General features: G+C 46.0%; 1 protein-coding gene across 5 annotated transcripts in view; it reads right to left on the bottom strand.

Annotated features, from left to right (window-relative positions):
• The window catches only part of CDH4 (cadherin 4), a 747,009-nt gene that overhangs the window by 21,898 nt on the left and 701,531 nt on the right, over window positions 1-23,580 (bottom strand). For all 5 annotated transcript variants that reach the window (XM_088674703.1, XM_035121942.3, XM_088674704.1 and 2 more), the window contains 3 exons: window positions 16,739-16,924; window positions 7,645-7,898; window positions 2,369-2,511 (listed from right to left, as the gene is read on the bottom strand). In XM_088674703.1, the coding sequence (XP_088530829.1) occupies window positions 2,369-2,511; window positions 7,645-7,898; window positions 16,739-16,924 (583 nt within the window). The remainder of the gene's footprint in view (window positions 1-2,368; window positions 2,512-7,644; window positions 7,899-16,738; window positions 16,925-23,580) is intronic.

The raw sequence follows: 23,580 nt of genomic DNA, 5'->3' as shown, positions 1-23,580 counted from the left end.
TAAGCATTTGAGAAATGTAAGACATACCCCGAAAATAAGACATGCCTGCCAGCTCGGGGCCTGGAACCGGCTGCTGCAGCACGGAGCACCCAGGCACCGGCGAAGCAAGGAAGCAGAGCGGGGAGGTGCAGATCAGCTGTAGCACGGGAATCAGCTGTTCCTGGCTCAGCTGTAGCGCGCGCCTAGGAGGAACTTCAGCGCTGAGGAGGGAAAATGGCGTTTAAAAACGCCGTTTGAAGTGATTTCAGCCTGCCGCCCCCCACCCGGAAACGGCTGCTGCAGCACAGAGCACTCAGCAGCACGGATGGAGCGCCCAGCAGCTCCGGGCGGCGGGGCGGCAGGCCTCCTGCCCCAGCCGCTTCGGTTTTCGCGGATTCAGCACTACCGGTACGGTAGCAACGCCGGCGGCAGCAGGAGGAGGAAGCAGCCTGTCAGGTCGGCGCCCAGCAGCGCTGCACAGAGCGCCCCGAGAGCGTTGCTGCTAGAGCGTTGCTCCTGGAGGCTCAGGGCGCTCCGCGAGCCCCTGAGGCGGCTGCCGGCTTCCGCTCCGCCCCGCAGAGTCCCAAGTCAATGGGCCCTGACTAGAAGCAACAGGAGCGCTGGCTCCCTGCTTCGGCCAAAAGGCTTGGTCTCGCCACCGCCTCCTTCTCTGGCCATGCCGCGAGCTTCCCTTTTCGTAAACGCGCAACCAGGTGAAACCCGAGAGCAGCGCTGAGGCAGTTTCAATAAGTGAAGTGGGTGGGCCGCGGCGGGGGCGGGCGGTTCGCTCTTGTGTCCCTCCCCACTTGCCGTCCCGTTTCGGGTTGCCGAGGCAACTAACAACAAACACCGTGCTTTTCTCTTGGTTCTCTCAGGCGAGTTGAGAAAAAGGGGCGAGAAGTGGGGTTTTGTTTTGTTATCGCTCCCGCCGCTTCCTCTCCCGCTCCTCACAGTCAAATAGGCTTCTGGGCTTCGCTGCTGCCGCCGAGTACCCAAGCGGCTTGCCCCCTTTGCCATTTTAAAAACGTGTTTCCTTTCAGTTACCCTTGCGCCTTGCTTTGTTGCTTACGGTTGAAAACGCCACGTGGCTCGGGGCTGTTGGGCGCCGACCTGGCAGGCCGCCTCCTCCTCCTCCCAGAGGTGCCCAACAGCGCCGCGCAGAGCGCCCCGAGCCTCCGGGAGGCAGCAGCAGGAATGCAGCAGGAGGAGGCAGGTGCCCAGAACCATGCGGTACTTATGGTAATAAACATTTTTAGACACCCCCCGAAAATAAGCCATAGGCTTATTTTCTTGAGTAAAATTAATATAAGACGGTGTCTTAAAATGTGGGAAACACGGTATCAATAAATTCTGCCCTTCACCCCGCCACCACAGTGTAAGGAACACAAGCTTTCTTCCAACACAAGGCGACTGGTCATTTTCCAAGGTGGACCTGATTGTCCATAAAGCCCTGCTTTGGCATTAAGCCTATGCGTTCTCCATCTCAGGTAAGGGGAGACCAGGGCCGCTCTTGTAAGCCCCGCCTCTTCATCTGCATGGCTCTGCAGCCCTGTGCATCCTGCAGGGTCAGCGGCTGCTGGGCAACGAGCCCGCTGTACCATTGTAGCTCCCCACACAATTCAGAACCTTGACTGCAAGCCTAGGCAAGATCAGGAGGCTCTCAGCTGCAGAGATGTTCAGGACCCAGCAAATGGAGAGCTGCAGGCATGGGCGGCCAGGATCGCCGAGGAGCAGGCTGGGGTAATCGGAACATCTCCGCCCTCTTTGCCGGAGGACACATGAGACCAAATGCCTAAACAGGGCTTACGAACACCACCAGTGCTTTCTTGACCCTGGGGGAGAAAAACAACACCCAACTTTGTGTGGGATGAGGCAGGGGTGCTGCAAGGTAATGTTGGATACCTCCAAAGGTCTTGTCCGATGGCTCTGCTCTGTATTGGTGACAGGGTTATAAAATCCCTCCCCTTTCATCCTCGAATTGTTTCTGATTTCCTGAAGGAGCATCTCCTTTTCTGTCCTCAGCTTGGCGCATAATGAGAAGAAAGGTACAGCAGACTACCTATTTCTCCTGCCCCATCTTTCCGCTGGCTTTACACACTCACATATGGTGAGAGTCTACATCTTCCCTCCCATCCATCTCCCATTTGTTTCTTTGTCATAGTCTGGGACAATTTCACGCATTTAATTTATTCTGGCAATCTCCCGTCCCAGCTTCATGGGGGCTTCCTTCCTCTCCCTTTCTACTTTTTTTCTTTCCTTTTTTACTCGAAAACCTGGGGAAAAAAAAATATATCTAACTTACCCTGACAAGTCTGTCAGGGCATCATTCCCATTCATGCATCACATTACAGTATTACTGAAGCATGGATGATGCAGGACTTGGGCCTACCGTTGTCAGCTGCCAGGAACGTAGCCTCATAGACGTTGTTCTTAATGTAGGACAACTCGCGATCAAGGATGGCAGCGGTGGTGATCTGACCGTTTGTGGCATTAATGTTCAGCCAGTTTGCAGGATCTGACAGCTTGGAGTATCTGCGGAGAGCCGAGAATAAATACATGGCAGTCTCTTCCAATGACATGTCCTGAATGTGGCTTGAAAATAAGGCTTGAGTAGTGTTTTGGCATTCTTGGTTTTCCAGACTCATGGCTTTTTCATTCCGAAAGAGCACTTGTACATTTAGTCAGGCCTAAAGTGCATGTTATGTGTGAGAGACCCCCACGACTGGAACTTGCAACACACACACACACACACACACACCACAGTTCTGGGAAGCTACCAATTTATTGGACCTGTGGCAATGTTGGGAAGGAGTGGATGAATCTCTTTATTTTGGTTCCTCTCAGTTGCTCATTTTTCCAATTTTAAATTCACTTCTCCACATTTCCATTTACCTTTTAAGTCCTCATGAAAATCCACCACTATTTTAGAGCACGTTTCTCCCAATGCACCCATTTTCACCTGCGATTTCTCCTGATATAATGCATTTTTGTATGTTATCTTTACTAAGATATGCAATTTTAAAGGCAAACTTTACCTTAGTTATATGTATTTTTGTACATGTTACTTGGCTGGAGAACTGCATTGCAAAAACTGGAGAAGCGTGAATTTCGAGGGACAGCTGTGCTTTGGTTGGTGTACTGCTTCGAAAAGCTCAAATTAGGTAGCTTTGCCTTTAAAAGTGAAATAAATCAAATCCCCCCATTGCTATCTCACTGTACTCTTTCCCAGTTCAGAACTGTACTCCCCCATGACTGTCTGCCCTGAAGAGGGAAATTGTGTGAAATGTATTTTCCCCACCCATCTCCATAGAGCAAGCAAGAGCCTGAGGTTGAAATTTTGATGTGGAAACAATTCTCAGGTTGCATCTCATTTTAAAAGAAAAAAGAAAGAAATAAAATGTTTGGGGAGCCAATAAAGGATCTTATGCCTAATGTGCAGTTTGCTCTTGTATTGACAAAAAAGGGCCCGACAAATGTTTGGCAATTCTTATTTTGACCTCTATACCTGCACAATTTTCCAGGAAAGCCTTAATGCCCTGTTGTCAGGCTTTGGGGAATTGGCTTCCTCCCCCATGGTAGTAAATAAGAAGAGATCAAATGAAAGGAATGTCTTACCAGTTTGATTATTTAATAATCACAGTGAGAGACAAAGAACCCGTCTACCTAGAATGGTGGTGCTCCCAATTAAGGGATACCCCCCTGTCCCTATCAATATACGTCACTCCTACGTCTTGTAATCTGTGTTTGTATCTGTTGTGCTTTCTGTTCTGAGACTTTCTGAGCTCTTCTCAACCTTGGGCTGAGCAGAGGAATGGTTTCCAGAGACAGTGAATCTGTTAATTCTCTATCTCCCAGTGCTTCTTTTCCTAGCTGTTCCCCATCCAGTATTTCCTAGCTTCTGCCTTCTGAACCATGCCCCTCTGCAAACCACTGTTCCAAATCTATACTGTACTTCTGCTCCTGGGAAGATTCAGGATCGGGGGGAGCTCCGACCATTCCTCCTCAGTGCAGCCCTCCCCTGACACCTGTGGTAAGTGCTGCTTATGGCATGGATACTGTCATGCTAGTGGTAGCAAAAGCATCATTTAGTAATACACGAACAGTAATATAAGCGATCTTCTTGTGATATGAAATGGGCATGACCCGTATCTGTTAATACTAGGGCTGGGTGATATCTGGTTTTCAACATCACAATATATCACCAGCTAAACATTGCAATATACTGATATATCACAATGTCTACAATAAGGATGGAGATATGTAGAGGCATTGGCTGACTTCACGGTTTTCCCCATGTTGTGATTTTTGCATAGCGCGTACACACACGCGTATACACACACACACACACACACACACACACACACACCATGATTCATGATATATTGCCAGATTAAAAATTATGAAACCGACATCACAATATGGACTTCAAAATGGTTTGGGGTGATATATTGCCCAGCCCTAGTTAATACATGAAGAGACACAGCAAAGGGTACTAACCAAGACTGTTCAAATTGAAGGAAAGGAAAATGAATGAAAGAAAGAAATCCAGAACTTTCATCTAGAAGAATAAAAATGCATGCATTTCCAGGCACTCTTTATTAGAACTCGTGGACATTCAATGATGCTGAATTTTGGATGATTCAGGACACACAAAAGGAAATACTTCTTTATCTTGATCGCCAACAATCTGGATGGCTTTCGAAGAAAATTAGGTAAATTCATGGAGGATAAGGATACCCATGGCTATTAGCCACAATGCCTGTCTTCTCCCCCTACGGTTGCTGGAAGCCACCAGAAGGGAGAGCGCTGTTGAACTCAGGGGTTCTCATGGGCATTGTGAGAACAGGAAACAGGATGCTGGACTAGAAGGGCCAGTAAGAATTGCTGAATTCATAGGGAATTAAACTCTGCCCCCTTTTTTGCTGTTTTGACTGTGCCACTTGAATAGGACCTGTGCAACATGGCTTGGAAAATCAGCCACAAACAAGGAAAGAGACACACAGGCCTATTAGCACTGAAACTTCCAAGTGGAAGGAAAGCTGTCCAAGCAATAGCACCCCCCCCCCCCAATTGTTGTTCTGCTCTTGGACCAGAAAATCCTAAACTGGGTCTTTCCCACTCCACACAGCTGGGATTGTACAGCCTGCATTTGATCGGAAGGCAAACAGTTTTCCGTCTGCACACCTCAGTGCCGCTACAAGTGAGGAAGGGAAATAAGCACCCTTCAAAAGCCCGGGAGCTTCAGAATGAAACAACTAAGAAAAATGGCCTTGTTAGCTGAGACATTCCCTCTGTCCTTAAAGGTTTCACTGCCTGTCCAAAGCCAACAGGCAGAGGCAGTGAGTAACCACCGTCATTTTCTGCTCCAGACAGCTCCATCCCAGGTGAAATATCTCAACCCTCTAATGATTATAAAATGTCACAAGTGATGTAAGTTTAATTGGCCCCGGCTCTTGTTCCACAGTGTGCCCTCCTGCTATGCCAAATATATCTAGCATTTGCAATAAAGGAGCAGACAGATAACCAGTGAGGCTGGGAGGCAGGGAGGAGAGTTAGAAACCCCCTTTTTTTCCTTAGGACTCAGCTGAGCGTTCTGCGGAGAACACAGGTCCTTCCCATTCAAATGGTATTTAAGCTCACTCAGCTGTGTGTTGGGTTGCAGTTAGCAGTTGGGTGGCACTCTGTCTCTGGAGTATATGTGTCTCTCAGCCACCATAGAGCGTGAGAACATAAGAAGAGCCTGCTGGATCAGACCAAGGACCCATGAAGCCCTGCTCTCTGTTCTCACAGTGGCTAACCACATGCCTACGAGAATGTCAGGATGCTGTCAACCGCTCCCGGCTGGTTGCCCATGAAAGTATAAAGACAAGGAAAAGTTTCTTACAGTCCTTTTTTTATTTCAAACTTTACACAGAGAGGCTATAGAACCCAGCCTCTTGGATAATGGTATTGTCCCGAGTGAATCTCCACACCCCCTTCTCTCCCTTTCCCCCATTAGTCATCATCTCCTCTATGGGTGCTGCTAAGTGCCCTCTGTCTTCAAGCTCTTTGCTCTCCTACTTTTAAGGCTCGCCGGGTGCTGGGAGATGGTGGGTCTGGAATGCTTTCTAGGCAACCCTGTTTAGGGAAGCTTTTAATGTTTAATAGATTATTGTATTTTAATCTGTTGGAAGCTGCCCAGAGTGGCTGGGGAAACCCAGCCAGATTATTATTATTATTATTATTATTATTATTATTATTATTATTATTATTATTTCTAGTGACAACATGTCAGCCAGCTGCTGCTCCAGCTCTGCCTGCTCCTCCTCTCTCATTATTTCCCAACTTTTCCCTTTATCTGCCTCTGAGCTGTGACCTCCTGCAAACCAATGTTGTAAGTCCATACTGTCGTCCTCTTCCTCCTCCCTGGAGGGGTCAAGATGGGGAGGCAGTCTCCACCATTCCTCCTCCTCTGCCCAGCCCCTAACAGGGAAGCACAACAGCAATGTCCCCACCTGCAGTTCCCAGAAGCTGGTATTCAGAGGCATATTGTCTCCGACCACAGAGGCAGAGCATAGCCATCATGGCCAGTAGCCACTGGTAACCTTACCCTCCATGATTTTGTCCAATCCTCCTTTAAAGATGGCGGCCATGGTTTAACTATGAGCTGGTATAAATACACTTTCTTGTGTCTGTCCTGAACCTTCCAACCTCCAACTTCATCGTATGGCCCTGAGTTCTAGCATTATGAGAGAGGCCAGGGCCGGCTCTAGGTAGACTCCCGGTGGCGCGGTGTGCTAGGGCACCGGGCCGGTAGGCAGGGCGCTGCGCGGAAACCATGCTGCGCCCTGCAAGGGCGGGGGCGCCGGAGCGATCTCCGCCCCCTCAGCGCCAGGGCGCCCAACCTGCTCGAGACTGCCCTGAGAGAGGCACATGGAAAAGTATGGGGAAATTTATACATGATAGGTGGAATTCAACATCATGCAATGACAATTGTTTTGTGAGTACAAGCATTTCTGTAGGTAGTAGTGTTTAGCTTTGTCTTGTGTCTGGAGACAATAAACACTTTGTTATTTTGAACCATGTGGGAGAGGAGTTTTCCCCTTAACAGGGGTCTCTGGAAGAAGCTGTCTGCTGGGAGCAGGAAACTTCTGAAGACTCAACCAGGGCTTGGCTCATACATCACACTGGTTCAGGTGTGGTAAACTACCAACAGACTTTCACAAGTCACCAGCAACCAACATGGTGCCTATTTGACTCTTAACTCCCATCAGTCCAAACCAGCATGATCAATAGACAAAGGCAGTGGGAGTCCAGCAATATATGGAAGGCACCATGTTGGCCATCCCTATAATATATGTTCTTGCAGATATTTCCCTCCACATCTGCACATGATGTATGGTTAAAACAACAACAACAACAACCCTCTTAGCAGGGCGATCCTATGATAATGCTACCTTGTATTCAGAGAGTTCAACCCAGAGCATTTTTATCACAATGGTAGAATTGACTACACTACAAACATCTAGGTCACAAAACCCAGGTCGAGGCACACCATGTGCTAAATCATCTTCAGCATCCATATGGACAATGGATAGTATTAAACAGACAGCGCCCCTTTTTCCCTGATATTTTCCAAGGAAATGCAATGCACATTCTTGCTTTAGATGGGGGGTTCCTTCGCACCTTACAGCTTGCTGCATGAACCGGTCAGGATCCAAAGCTGAAAAAGTCATCAGTGCCGTCCCTGTAGGTACTCCTTCCTCCAGCCTGATGAGCTTGTGGTTTGTGGGGAAGTAGGGTGGTTCGTTGACATCGGTGACTGAAATGGTGACTCCTGCAGTAGACTGGAAGGACATTTGGATGCCACTGGCCAGGGGGGCTTGGTTGGACACCATCACTGTCAGCATAAAGGCTCTGTTCATCTCATAGTCAACTTCCTAAGAAATGCAAAGAAACACACAAAAGAGACAGGAAATCTGTGCACGTGAGCTACGGACCGGAAATATGATCATCACTAGCTATCTCATCATCTCATGGGCATTTCAGAGGCAGATTTTAACTTTCAAGGGCAATAGCCGCGGTCATTTTGAAAGAATGCCTTTTTAATGGCAAACAAACGTGACTGTTTACCTGGCATGCGTCCCTCATGGTTGAGTACATGCGTTTGTCACATGGTCAGATTGCTGTAGCTGATGTGGGACTGTCACTCCCCCAGAATGCTGGAAGACAGCACTTCAGAATAACATGACCTACGCCGTCCGGTCTGGATAGATGCTTTCCCTGCATCTCACAACGTAAGTGTACAGCTCTAGGTTTGTGGGGGTCACCACCAAATAATATTTCCTTCTGCCTTAGCAGTCCTAGGTGGTGGTTGTGATGCACAAGACAACAGCAGTGCTGCAATGAGTGTCAGGTGACTGTCAGGTGCTGTATTCATCTCCCCACAATGCCATTGGAGTGAGACTATGCTGGAGACATTGTGGGAAAAGTAACTGGTGGCTCCCAGACCTAGCTATCCAGCAATGGCCTTTCCCCCTCCCTAAAATGGGGGAGCAAGGCAAGCATCTGATGTGGGTCCTGCTGGAATCCTAAGCTGTCATCTGCCCAGTGATGCTGTTTCTTGTGGCCTGCCCAAGTGGGTAGCCATATTAGCCTGTTGCAGGATGGATAAAAATATGTCTAGTGGCATCCTTAAAGAGTGATTCGTATTTATTTCAAAAACAAGTGATGGCTCTTCAAGTGCTCTGCCAACAAAGCAATACAAAGCAAAATACGAACAAAATGAAACTGTCAAAATAGCGCACATTTAGTAAAATGCCTATAGTGTGCATGTGTAGCACATATTGATTGATTGTCTGGATAAACCCTTGGAAGCATGATAGAACACACAGGCAGCCTTAGCTGATTGAACTGCAGCGTCACAACAATAGGAGTATCAATAATCATTATTGCTATGATTTGTGTAACAAATTTATATACTGCACAAAGAAAAATTTACCTAAGCAACATAAGAATTACAGAAAGCATGCATTAAATAAAGAATTGAAATCAAACTTATATAAAAACCATTCAGTCACTCAGATAACTAATAAAGCATGGTTGCCTGCGAAAAAGCTTGATTTGCCATGAATACTATTTTTTTATTTTATTATCCAGGCTTTCATACCAAGATGGCTTATGTTTCCCCACCCCCCAAAATCAATAAAACATATATCCATAAAACATCAATTAAATACTAGTGGATACTGGTTGGTTAAAAGGGGGGGATTGTTTCATGAAGGCCTGTCTTAATTGTACAGCTACCACTGCCAATGTCTAAGATGATTATGATGATGATGATAATGGTGAAAATCAAGAAACCCTTTTGTCATAATTCTGTCCAAATCTAAATATGATTGAAATGGTGGTCATAGTAATGCGCAAATCTTTTACCAGTGTAATTTCAGATTTCTCAGGGAACCGTCTTTTTATATCTGGGCTCCCAACCTGGGGGTTAATCTGAGTTACAGAAGACCAGGGCTAAAATCTGAATCATCCTTTCGGTGGGAATATTGCATGCATAACCGCACATAAGGACTTTAGCCTATTTAAATGTGCCAGATCCACAGAGGCAGTGCCAGACAAGTCGCTCACCCCAACATATTTAAAATGGAAGTGTTAATATGATAGATATCACTTCTCTACTTAGAAGTCTAACCTGTGAGACCACCCTTGAAATGCACTTTGTTCCTGCTGTGTGTCCCCAATCTATTTTGTGAGTTATCCACCAATTTGCTGGCCACCTAATTCCTGATACATTTATGTCATAGGGCTTAATAGTCAGAACCCAACCTGTACATTTGCACTGTCAGAAGTCAGAAAGCATACAAATCTATCTATCTACTATCTTCTTCAACAGCTCAGGAGCTCAGAGCAGAAAACAGGATATTCACTATGAACATATGGCTTAATAAAAACTTGGTGGTGGCACGTTTGAACAGGCCGGCAAAGATTAAGTAAGCTTTCCTCTAATATTTATTAGTTCACATCTCAAGGGGCCAGAACGGTGCTGTTATGTCAGGCACTGAAAACAAAAGTAACATGGCTAGGAGGCATTTAAGAAAGAATAGCTTACTGCAAGTAAAACATTTCAGGAGGAAAGGTTTAATTTCTCTCCCCCCTGCTTCGGTTAACCTTGAGTGGAGTTATCAAAATAGAATTTGCTGAAACAGCTGGGTTGGAGACACTGAATGGGATAAAGGGTTTGATAGCCTACTACGGCCTGAGTAAATTCTCCTATAACATACATTGAAAGCACTCTTATGCCACTTAAAACTGCCATGGCTTCCCCCAAAGGACCCCCTTATTCCCCTCCCAGAGTTACAATTCCCAGAGCTCCCTGGGAAGAGGGATTGAATGTTAAGCTACTCTGGGAATTGCAGCATGTTCATAATCTATCACACTGCTCACCCGCAGGGAGAAGCCCTTTGCACCTCTCCTGTGTTTCAAAGATCTGGGAGGGTGGCTGTCCAGTCTTGACACTCAATGAAATGTGGGTATGCCTAAGGGGACATGTTCAAGGTAGGAGAGGCAGAGCCGGTGCAAACAGGAACCGAGCAGGAAGAGCGAAGAGTCTCTCAAGCGCTATGGACTTTTGAGGAAATGTATACTAAGACCACCAGAGGCACTGGCAAGCAGACTAGCACCGCTGGGCACTGCGTTGGCGACCCCTGTTGCAAACTTCATGGTACTTTGCTCCAGTCTATGCCAGTAATTGGTAACTAGTAGCAGAGAGTTTGCTACACGGAGAATGTCCAATAATATGAACACAGTCTGCAGCCTGAATCATAGAATAGTACAGTTGGAAGGGACCCAAGGGTCATCTAGTGGTCCAGCCCCCTGCTATGCAGCAATCTCAACTGAAGCATCCAAGACAGATGGCCATTCAAGCTCTGTTTAAGAACCTCCAAGGAAGGAGAGTCCACCACCTTCCGAAGGAATCTGTTCCACTGTCAAACAGCTCTTACTGTCAGAAATTTCTTCCTGGTGTTTAGTAAAAATCTCCTTTCTTTCAACTTGAAGCCATTGGTTTGAGTCCTGCCCTCCAGTGCAGGAGAAAACAAGCATGTTCCCTCTTCCCTCTGTGACAGCCCTTGAGATGTTTGAATATGTCTATCATATCTCCGCTCAGCCTCCTCTTTTCCAGGCTAAACATACCTAGCTTCTTCAACCGTTCCTTATAAGGCTTAGTTACCAGAGCCTCAATCATCTTGGTTGCTCTCCTCTGCACACATTCCACCTTGTCAACATCCTTGTGGTACCCAGAAGGACCACATCAAAGTGGTGGAGCATCTGCATCACACACTAAAGGTCCTTGGCCTCTCTAGGTAGGGGCTGAGAATGTCCCCTGTCTGAAGACCTTGAGAGCTACTGCCAGTCTGTGTAGACATCATTGAGTTGGATGGACCAATGGTCTGACTCAGCCTACGACAATGTCCCATGTTTGTTCTCATGGTGGGCAAACATAATTTTCAAAAAATTATTAAATAATAATAATAATAAAATTATTATGTCCATAATTTCCCTGCTTCGGGCCAGCAACCCCTCCTGCCAAATGTGAGGAAACCCTCTGAGAAATTAAAGCTTTGTGCTGACTGTTTATGATGAGTCGACTATACATTTTGTCCCCTTGTCGCCCAGATGCCCTGTTTATTGCGTATTATTTCATTGTGTCTCTAAAAGCTTAGACAGGTCCTTCCTAGTGGCTTTGGAGTTTGAGAGGATTTCTGTGACCTCTTACTAGTGGAACCGAGAGCACATAATGCAGATAAATAGGGCTATGTCTGAGAGTTATTATTTTATTATTACAATATATAATATATATATAATAATAATAATGTACCTTTTTGTTCTAAAGGCATCTTTAACTATCGGGAAGAAGTTACAACTTCTCGCTGTTATGTCAGGAGTCAGACAAACAATAACGGAGAATGCTTCCATTTCAAAACCATTTCTGTAATCCACGCAGGGTTCGTATTAACATTTTATTGAGCCAGATGCCACAGGGCATCTATTGCAGCACTTGGATATTTGGTGTAGGCCCTACGTGGAATGGGAAGCCAGACTCCCCTCTCCTCCTCTTCCCACCCCACCCCTGTTTACAAGGCTTGCGAGGGAGATAAGTATCTTGCGCCACCAAGGAAACAGCTTTCCTTGAGATGAAAAAACTAAATTGAAATTGTACATCATATGTTGCCTCTCGGCACACAAAGTTGGCGTGACAGACAAACTTACAGTGAAAGCCAGTTAAAAGGGCTGCAGCCACACAGGTTTTAGTGAGGGATCCAGCAAGCCTCTGAAGAGTTCTTTGATTGATGTGATTTTTCAAAGTGCGCCACCCAGCTCTTTGGGATATGCTGGGTCCTCAGCCCCACTTGATACAAACCACGGCGAATTTGTCAATTTAGATTTCTCTCTGCTTCTTATTTTATTTTGCCTTTTCTGCATCCATTCACTTCTGTTCTCACAGACCACGTTTCTATTTATTTAAGTCTTTTTTATTTATTTACTATTGATTATATTTATAATCCTGCCTTTCTTCCAATGACCTCAGGGTGGTGTATATGGTCCTCCCCCTCCTAATTTTATTCTCACAACAGCCCTGTGAGGTAGGTTTGGCTGAGAGACTGGGACTAGTCCATGCAGTGAGTTGCAAGGCTGAAGTGAGTTGCAGTGAGTTGCAAGGTCTCCCAGGGCCTTGTCCAACACTCTAACCAGTACTCTTTGCCTAATATACACATTTTTGCAAGGGATTTCACTGTGATAAGGTACTGTACTTTTGTTCATTATTTTAGCTAATGTACAAATTTATAGGTACGTTAACTTTGCTCCAACTTCTTTGCCCTCCTCTTTCGGATTAAGGACTGCACTGCAAAATTGGGTGAAGTGTGAACTAGAAGAGACAATCCCTAATATAAAAAACTTCTGATTAACACTAGTAAATACCATATTTTCTGTCTATAAGACGACCCCATGTATAAGATGACCCCTATTTTTGAGGACTCAAATTTAAGAAAATAGGGGGAGATGGCTAAATACGAAGCTTCCAATCGCCTGCCCAACTGCCAGAGCACCAGCCAATCAACACCACCCATTAACACAGCAACCAATAACATGCACAACAACCGCTGACAGCTTCGGCGGCAACCAATCAAACGTCCACCCTATACACTACCCATGTATAAGATGACCTCCACTTTTTAGCATGATTTTTAAAGGAAAAAAAAACCTCATACACGGAGTACGGTAAGTCCTTTTATTAAAGGTGGGCAAACAAAGTATGGATTATTTTTTTTACTGTTATATATGCAAATATATATGTTATATATCATACATAACAGAAAAAGTGGCTTTCATCCAAATTTCAAGGATGAGTTCCCATTTCTGGCACGAGGCCTCTAAATAGGGAGGAAGGCAAGGCTTGATGAACTAAAGGTGCCAGAAAGGGGCAACCAAAATGATCAAGGGGCTGTAGAAATTCCCCTATTGGGGAAAAGTTATGACGTTTGTGTTAGGATTCATTCCCCGTCTGCAATCATAGGGTTATTGTGTATCATATGACTGTATGTGTTTTCATTCCCACAGAGTGGAAGTGACGTAGACAGGATGTTTACGTGGGACTGTTGTTCCTTTGTTCTTTCTCTTTACTGGCTGTTGTGCCAGAGAGAGGGAGCCATGATGTAGAGCTCCCAGTTTGCTTATATGTAAATAAAGCAGTTTAGCCTTATTTACTGACTTGTGTGTTGTTCATCACATTTGTGAGAGCAATCAGATATTTGGCCTGTGGGACCAGTCTAACAGCTGGCCCCCGGGACGGCCAAATTATTGACAGTTTGATGCTTTTTCCTTCAGAAAAAGGCAAAAAAGCAGCAACATGATAGAGTTGTATAATATTATGTATTGTGGATTAAGAGGGTGGGTGGGAGATTTCCTCCATCTCTTATAACGTTAGAACTTGAGGCTATTCAAGGAAGATGAATGGTGGGAAATTCAGGGCAGATTAAAGGAAGTACAGTGGTACCTCTACTTATGAATTTAATGCGTTCCGAATGCACATTTGTAAGTCAAAAAAAATTGTAAGTCGAATCCCATAGGAATGCATTGGGAGAAAAAAATTCGTAAGTAGAAGCAACCCTATCTAAAAATTTGTAAGTAGAAAAAATCCTATCTAAACCGCATCCAAGATGGCAGGCGGAGCTCTATTTGTAAGTAGAAACATTCGTAAGTAGAGTTATTCGTAAGTAGAGGTACCACTGTATCTCTTCACATGGCAAAGATCTAAACCAGGCATGTCAAACCTGCGGCCCTCCAGATGTTTTGGCCTACAACTCCCATGATCCCTAGCTAGCAGGACTAGTGGTTGGGGAAGATGGGAATTGTAGTCCAAAACATCTGGAGGGCCGCAGGTTTGACATGCCTGATTCTAAACTGTGAAATTCACTCTCCTACAAGATGTAGCGATAGCCACCAGTGTGGATGACACCTACACTTTTAATTGTTCTCCGAGACATGGAGGGGAGGTAAAAGGAAAACCAGGACATTCCAGGTCAACTCAGGAACTGAGATGGCTTCTGCAATTCCAGGACTGTCCCTGGAAAATTGGGACACTTGGAGGGAATGTGATGGGGCCTTGTTTTCTTCCCACCCTCCCTGATAAAACAGACATCTCTGGCTCAGCAACTCTGCAAAAATGTGGCGTGTACAGATGGATCAGGTGAACAGGATAAATTCAATTTCAAGCTTCCGGCTTGACAGGACATGATGGGCTGTTTCCATGTGTTTCTTTGTGTTTCTATCGCCAGTGGTTGCACAGCTATAGGAAGTCAAGCTTGGGATGAGTTACAAATTCAGGCTGGGGTGGGAAAAAGTCTGCCCTTTCCCCCCAAGGAGGGCTTATGAGCTGGCTTATGTCCCTGTGGCATGGGGATGAACATGTAAATGCCACCCCCCCAATGCTCCTTGCCTTTGAGGCTGCGTTAAAACTGCTCTCATGATACCTTAGGTCAGGTATCCCCAAACCCGGCCCTCCAGCACCATGCTCTAACCTACTGAGCTATCTAACGAGGACCTTCGGCATAAAAAGCAGATGCTCTACCAGGGGTTTCCACACATGCCTCCATCTGGGCAAGCAAGAGACATGGACACATGCCAAGGACACAATTCAGCTGGGCAAAAGCACTAGAGGAGGACATGGGGCAGAGCCAGAGAGGGGTGTGGCTTGGACAGGGAGCATGGCCTAGGGCAGGCACCCCCAATCTCGGCCCTCCAGATGTTGTGGGACTACAACTCCCATCATCCCTAGCTAGCAGGGCCAGTGGTCAGGGATGATGGGAATTGTAGCCCCAAAACATCTGGAGGGCTGAGTTTGGGGATGCCTGGCCTAGGGCATCCGAAGAGCCAGACAGGTTCAGACTCCCGGCCCTCAGTTCCCTTCCCTGTTAGAGAGTGATTCTCAGGCAGCAAGGCTGTTGGATTCCATGGGAGAATTCTGAATGGATCGGTAAAATGCTACCATTGGTGATGAAGAAAGATGCATGCAACAGAAGATTGTCTTATAGGTCATGGATTGAATCCAAGATAAGGGTGATGAAAAAGGATGAGGCTTTAGGTATGTGTGTGTGTGTAGGCTGCAGGAACCACAGATGGAGCAAGTTAAAATGACTTTAAAAATAATAATTGCTTAACAAGGAAGCAACCGTGAATGTCCCTAAGGTCATTGCAAGAACAAGCTCACATGCTTCTCCCTCCATCCTGGTGGCATTTCATGGATGGCATTGCATTCGGAGGCAGGGCAGTTTGTTAGGTAGCAGCAAATGTTCTTCACCCATGAATCACTCTTTCACAATGCTGCTTTTTCAACTTTAGCAGTGCAGCATAGTACATTAAAAAAAATTGCTGCTGTGGGAAGGTCACACTTTTCAAAAGATTGAAAAAGCTCTGTTCTCAGCAACATGCTTGCAAAAAAGAAGATTCTTTTCAAGAACATTGTATCGGACAAACTGCGTAAGTCCTTGCCGATCAGAGCAGCCCATCATTCGCACATCCTTTGTTGTCTCGATGGTCTATGCCACAGACTCTATGGAAAACAGCTGCAGGAATCTTATCTGCTAACTGATTCGCTTGATGTTCTCTTGTGCATAACACACGGGGAGAGAAGGTGTTGACCCGTGCTGCTGATTTTCTAAGCAGCGTTTACAAACAAATAGCAAATGTGGGCTTCTTTTCAAAAGGTAACAATCACCTCCGCATGCAGGTTAATGGTACAGGCAGTGCGCTCGAGGTCTAAAACTTAAACGAGGTATTATCAGGCATGTGTAGTTGCCGCTGACGTTGGTAATGTCTTGTTTCGAAGTGGAGGTGAGATGTGGGACAGCCAAGCAGAATTGGTTGGATCCAGAGCTGGACTTGGTTAGTGTAGACCCATTGAAATCAATAGGGAGAAATTGGTCATGCTAATTTAAGGGCCTATTCAATGAGAGACATGGCCTGGGAGGAGGAGTTGTGGAGGGACTGGTTCTGAGGAAAGCCCTGAGGGCAAGCTAAAAAATGGAGGTAGTGTGTTGCACCCACGATCTCCACCCTTGCCAAAGTCCTTTATGGTCCAGACCCCTTCATTAGAAGATCTTGACTAACTCTTCTACAGACAGAAATCTCCCATAAATTGCCCATGATAGAATTCCAAGTGGGGTGAGTAGAACCACGGGGCCCCCAAATGAGGTGAGCAGCACAATGTACATACCCTCACAACTGTTACCAACCCTTCATTGGTAATGGGGTCTGTCCTGATGGTGAAGTGACCAGAAGGGTCCCCACTGATAATCCGGTAAACGGCATTCCAGTTGGGCGTGTGTGGCTGATCTCTATCCATGACTGTCAAATTAGCGACCACAACTTCCACTCTGTTTTCTGGGACCTCACCGGAATACTGAAAAAGAAAAAGAAAGGGCTGTTAGAAGCATGCATGTTTGTGTGTTTGGGGATATTCACATAATGGAAGACCAACTGGGATGGCACAGAAAACGTGTGAGCCCAGTGTTGACTTTTTCAAGTGCCCTTTTCAGACAACTGAGTGAACTATTGGTGTGTGTGTGTGTGTTTGTGTGTTGGGGAAAGTGCCCATTGTCTCTTCAATGCGAGTTCACCTGGTTGTCTGTACGCTTGGAGGCCTCCCCTGTTTATTTTGCTAATTAATTAATTAAGAGTTTTCTATACCACCCTCCAACAAAAATGGTAACACCGCAGTTTACAACACCCAAGGAAATATTTAAAAAAACACTTAAGAAATAAGAACGTTGACAGTAATTATCATAAAATACATAAATCGGCACTGTGTCTTAAAAACCTCTCAATGGTCGTCTGAAGGACAGTTCTCTAAGGGGAAGTCTGTCAAGTCAAGTCCAAGTTAAAGAGAAAGAACCACAAGGAGGGAGACTGTCAGGGGCCATGAAGTTGGCCATCAATAGTCAGTACCTGAATTGCCACAGGTCATCTGGTAACAGTTTCTCCCACTACAATACAGTGAAGGCTGGTCCAGTAGGCCAAATAGGGCATTGCCATGCCAACCTCAGCCAGTCCCACCTTGCCAGCCTTCTTACTTACAACCAGTCCAAAGGGTGGTCCTACCTCTGAAAGCTTCCTCCTCCTTACTCTCATTGTTGTCCTTGCGGAGGTCAGTAAGGAGGAGGAGCTAGAATGAGTTGCCTCTGCCTGCCATTGACTCTAGACCCATCCACTGTTGCGCTTTCTGCCTTCCAGTGGCCAAGAAGGCTGATCGCCAAAGAATTGATGCTGTTGAATTATGGTGCTGGAGGAGACTCTTGAGAGTCCCGTGGACTGCAAGAAGATCAAACCTATCCATTCTGAAGGAAATCAGCCCTGAGTGCCCACTGGAAGGACAGATCGTGAAGCTGAGGCTCCAATACTTTGGCCACCTCATGAGAAGAGAAGACTCCCTTGAGGGCACAAGGAGAAGGGGACGACAGAGGATGAGATGGTTGGACAGTGTTCTCGAAGCTATGAACATGAGTTTGACCAAACTGCGGGAGGCAGTGGAAGACAGGAGTGCCTGGCGTGCTCTGGTCCATGGGGTCACGAAGAGTCAGACATGACTAAATGACTAAACAACAACAACAACAACAACAGCATGCCACCTGGGAGGGAGCGAAACAGATGGGAGTACAGATGTACATTCAACTGCCTAATGGTGACTCTCGGGAGATTGCAGCCGCAGAGATAAGACAAGAAGAGTTGTCCCATTGTCTGGGGAGGTCACTTCCTGGTTCGCATGGAGAAGCCGTTTTCAATGGAGCCCAGTGATAGAGGCACGCAGCTGTATTGAGGCAGCATTGGGTGTTGAAATTTGGCACCCCTTAACAATTTTGCACCTGGGCAACCGCCCCTGTGCCCCGCCGCTCTAACCAACTGAGCTATTTAGGAACTTGGGAAGCTGCCTTATAACAAGTTCAGTATGGTCTCACTGGGGTAGCACGTCTCCAGAGTTTCAGGGGGGAGGCATTCCCAGCCTTATCTGGCGATTCCAGGGATTGAACCCACGGCCTTTTGCATGCAAAGGAGATGCTGTACCAAAGAGCTGTGAGCACACACAAAAGGGAGGGGGGAAGCCTCTGAAGCTTGCATTAGACTTTCACAGGAAAACTGTACTTTTATCTGTATTCGAAAGCTAATAAAGAGAGAAGCCCTTTCATCAAACTACTTGACTTCTGGGGCCTTGTGCATTGCACAGAAACTCGCAGAGCCTGCCTTTGAGAACACAATAGCCTTTCATCTGTAACCCAACACTCCGGTACGCTCCAGCCCTGATACTATCATCTTGTTAGGAAGAAAAATTGTGAATTTATCCAAAATGGGATCTCATCCCAGTCTTAGTGATGGAGCTCCTGTGCCAATGACCTTTAAGAGCTCTTTGGCTCAACAAGAGAAGATCTTTATCTCGCAAACTCATGGCGGGGGGTGAGGGTGGAGAGGACACGTTAAAATTCTGATCTGATAAAAATAAAAATAATAAAAAGCAAGCAAGGGCTTCCGTTTTCAAGTTTTGCCGAGCTTGCTTTCTCATCGAATGTACCTTTGTTTCGGGCCCGAGGAATGGATAACGTGAAAAATGAGCCACTCCCAACATTTCTCAGGGGAATATTTGATTGTGGAGGGTAACCCAATAGTGCTGCTTCAGTGAGAACTGTTTGAATATTGTTTTTGGTAACCAGCTCAATGAAGAATCATAGAATTGGAAGGGACCACAAGGGTCATCTAATCCAACCCCCTGCGATGCAGGAATCTTTTGCTTAATATAGGTCTCAAACCCACAACCCTGAGATTAAGTGTCTTGTGGCACCTCAGGTGAATGGGTAATTAACTAGATCTTCCCTTGATTTCAAGCAAAATCCAGTTTCTGAACCAAGGTAACCAAAATAAGATGAGGCAGGAATATGTTGTGCAAATTAAGCACATTATTCTACAACTGCGTTTTTGTGGTTTTTTTTTTGTTGCTTCTGGCAAACACAACAGACCAAAAAGAACAGTAGTCTCGAGAGCATTTTGGACTGAGAATTTGGAGAATTTCTAAGCATTCCTTTTAACCTCTAGAATGGGGTAGGCAACCTGTGGCCCTCGAGAGGTCATTGGATCACAAAGGGCCAGCAGCCCCTGCCAGCATAGTGAACAGTCAGGTGGGAGTTGTAGACCTGAAAGATCTGGAGGGCTGAAGGCTCCCTGTCCCTGCTCCAGAAGAAGTTATCTAGAAAATGTAAGTCTATTGCTGTGAAGTAATAGAATCACAGAGATAATAATAATAATAATAATAATAATAATAATATAATAATACCCCACCCATCTGGCCGGGTTCCCCCCCCCCCGCCACTCTGGGCGGCTTCCAACACACATTAAAATATCACAGATTAAAAACTTCCCCAAACAGGGCTGCCTTTAGGTATTTTCTAAATGTCAGGTAGTTGTTTATCTCTCTGACCTCTGATGGGAGGGCGTTCCACAGGGCGGGTGCCACTACCGAGAAGGCCCTCTGTCTGGTTCCCTGTAACATCACTTCTCGCAGTGAGGGAACCGCCGGGCTGAACAATGGTGGTGGAGACGCTCCTTCAGGTATACAGGACCGAGGCCGTTTAGGGCAGGGGTCCCCAAACTAAGGCCCGGGGGCCGGATGCGGCCCAATCACCTTCTAAATCTGGCCCGCGGACGGTCCGGGAATCAGCATGTTTTTACATGAGTAGAATGTGTCCTTTTATTTAAAATGCATCCCTGAGTTATTTGTGGGGCCTGATTGGTGTTTTTACATGAGTAGAATGTGTCCCTTTTATTTAAAATGCATCTCTGGGTTATTTGTGGGGCATAGGAATCCATTCATATATTTTTTTCAAAATATAGTCCAGCCCCCCACAAGGTTTGAGGGCTGAAAAAGTTTGCTGACCCCTGGTTTAGGGCTTTAAAGGTCAGCACCAACACTTTGAATTGTGCTCGGAAACGTACTCGGAAACGTACAGAGAATGTGTTCCAAATTGTCAAAAGAGGTAGCAGGAATCAGTATTAAATCTGTACATGAAAACTTGCTGAAGTATACACTCTAAGATAAGATTGCTTTTATCTGTGCTCGGAGAGGAATGCATTTGCAGTTTTGTCCTTCGCTGTGAGCACACCCTCAAGATCACTTTAAGCACAATAGCTACCCCATAACACTTGAGTTGGATGAAGCATGCATTGGGCTGGTGCAGTCATAGGAAGTGGATAATCTTCATCCCCCACCCCCTTCAAGGAAGATGAGGATTGAGAATTGTTTGCCCCAAAGACCCACGCCCAGCACCAAAGCTCTGATGCATGCATGCTCCTCCCCTTATATTTCATTTCAGCAGATGATGACCTCCCCCATACACATGCATCCCTGCAGATAGAATCCCTCTAGTAGACGGAATGGGCAAACACGTGAGCCCAGAAGGAGTTCTATGGATCTGAGAGATGAATGGGATTGTCCCTCTCCTGTGAGGAACCACAGCCAAACCTCTTACATTAGCCATCGTAAGCAAAGACAGCCTCCTCATTCAGGGAAATAATATCTCAATAACTGAGTTTGGGAGGTTATAAGCAACTAAATTCTACTCAGAGTAGATCCATTGAAATTAATAGAGATGGAAAACGCAGGTCTATTTATTTCAGCGGGTCTACTCTGAGCAGGATTTAGTTGGAGACAACTCAGATAATAAACCGAAGGGGATCACCAAAATCTCCGCATTCTGCATATGAGCCTCCCTGAGACATCTGGCAGGGCGCTTCTTCTGGTTGATATAGATTTCTCCATACGAAAGAGTCCATAAAAGAAGTTGATAACTCTCGCTCAGTATTTTGCATGGTTGGAGAGCAGCTTAATCCATACCAGCATCATAAAGTTTTTTTTGTTCTGTTTTTTTAATAAAGGAGGGCCTCTGTCTGATAAATCAAAGTTAGGCTTTTTATATTAACCGCCCACTTTCTCATAATGAGTTTTAAATTAATCCCCCCTCCCCACAAGGCAGCAAAGTATGCACACGTTTTTCAAGGACCTTTGAGGACTGAATGGGAAGAAGAAATGGTAAGAATATTTGATCCGATTCAGATATTAGATAGGAGACATAATCCTTCTATCGAAAAGCACTGGGAGGAGGAAGGGTAAGGAACATGTAATATTATGTTGGCGGCAGCATGCTGCGGGGGGGGGGGGGGAGAGCTGCTACTCTGTAAACCCCCACCAGATTTTTTTTCGGGTGGGGGAATTAGAATTGTTCCGTTGGCATGAGGGAGAATGTCAGGCACAAGGAAGAGCAAGTGACTGAGTTTGGATTTAAGCACAAGTTCCCCTGGTACTAGTGAGACATTTAAGTGGGTGGGTATGGAAGACTTCCTGGTCCTGAATGGGGTAACTGTGCCCCTGAAGGACCAGGTGTGCAGCCTGGGAGTCATTTTGGACTCACAGCTGTCCATGGAGGCAATTCTGTGTCCAGGGCAGCTGTCTACCAGTTCCACCTAGTACGCTGGCTAAGACCCTAGCTGCTTGCGCACTGTCTCGCCAGAGTGGTGCATGCTCTGGTTATCTCCCGCTTGCAATGCGCTCTACGTGGGGCTACCTTTGAAGGTGACCTGGAAACTACAACTAGTCCAGAATGCGGCAGCTAGACTCACCAGTAGGAGTCCCTGGGAGTGGCCACTGAGACCACATAACACCAGTCCTGAAAGACCTACATTGGCTTCCAGTATGTTTCTGGGCACAATTCAAAGTGTTGGTGCTGACCTTGTTGTTGTTTGTTGTTGTTTAGTCGTTTAGTCGTGTCCGACTCTTCGTGACCCCATGGACCATAGCACGCCAGGCACTCCTGTCTTGCACTGCCTCCCGCAGTTTAGTCAAACTCATGTTCGTAACTTCGAGAACACTGTCCAACCATCTCGTCCTCTGTCTTCCCCTTCTCCTAGTGCCCTCAATCTTTCCCAACATCAGGGTCTTTTCCAAGGATTCTTCTCTTCTCATGAGGTGGCCAAAGTATTGGAGCCTCAGCTTCACAATCTGTCCTTCCAGGGAGCACTCAGGGCTGATTTCCTTAAGAATGGATAGGTTTGATCGTCTTGCAGTCCATGGGACTCTCAAGAGTCTCCTCCAGCACCATAATTCAAAAGCATCAATTCTTCGGCGATCAGCCTTCTTTATGGTCCAGCTCTCACTTCCATACATCACTACTGGGAAAACCATAGCTTTAACTATACGGACCTTTGTAGGCAAGGTGATGTCTCTGCTTTTTAAGATGCTGTCTAGGTTTGTCATTGCTTTTCTCCCAAGAAGCAGGCGTCTTTTAATTTCGTGACTGCTGTCACCATCTGCAGTGATCAAGGAGCCCAAGAAAGTAAAATATCTCACTGACCTTTAAAGTAAAGTAAAATCTCTCACTGACCTGGTGCTGACCTTTAAAGCCCTAAATGGCCTTGGCCCAATATACCTGAAGGAGCGTCTCCACCCCCAACGTTCTGCCCGGACACTGAGTTCCAGCGCCAAAGGCCTTCTGGCGATTCCCTCACTGCAAGAAGTGATGTTACAGGGACCAGGCAGAGGGCCTTCTCGGTAGTGGCACCCGCCCTGTGGAATGCCCTTCCACCAGATGTCAAAGAAATAAACAACTATCTGCCTTTTAGAAGACATCTGAAGGCAGCCCTGTTTAGGGAAGCTTTTAATATTTGATGAATTGTTGTATTTTAACATTTTGCTGGAAGCTGCCCAGAGTGGCTGGGGAAACCCTGCCAGATGGGTGAGGTATAAATAAATTATTATTATTATTATTATTATTATTATTATTATTATTATTATTATTATGCCATGCTGGCTTTAGGTCCATAGCATGACACAGTCAACAAATCAGAAGTGAACCCTGAGCAGTCAGCTCTCTGCTTAGTTTGTTTTCACGAACTATGTAGTGGGGATCCTTGAGGGATTAGATTTCTGTGAATTCCAAGGTGTGATCCGCACCTTGTGGATATACGTTCAGGTGGGAAAGAAACTATCCTTCAGATTGCACTGCTCCGAATTTTGCGATACAG

The sequence above is a fragment of the Zootoca vivipara genome, chromosome 7, assembly GCF_965207765.1.
Source record: "Zootoca vivipara chromosome 7, rZooViv2.hap1.1, whole genome shotgun sequence".
Taxonomy (NCBI): Eukaryota; Metazoa; Chordata; class Lepidosauria; order Squamata; family Lacertidae; genus Zootoca; species Zootoca vivipara.
This window is presented reverse-complemented; position numbering and strand designations above follow the sequence as displayed.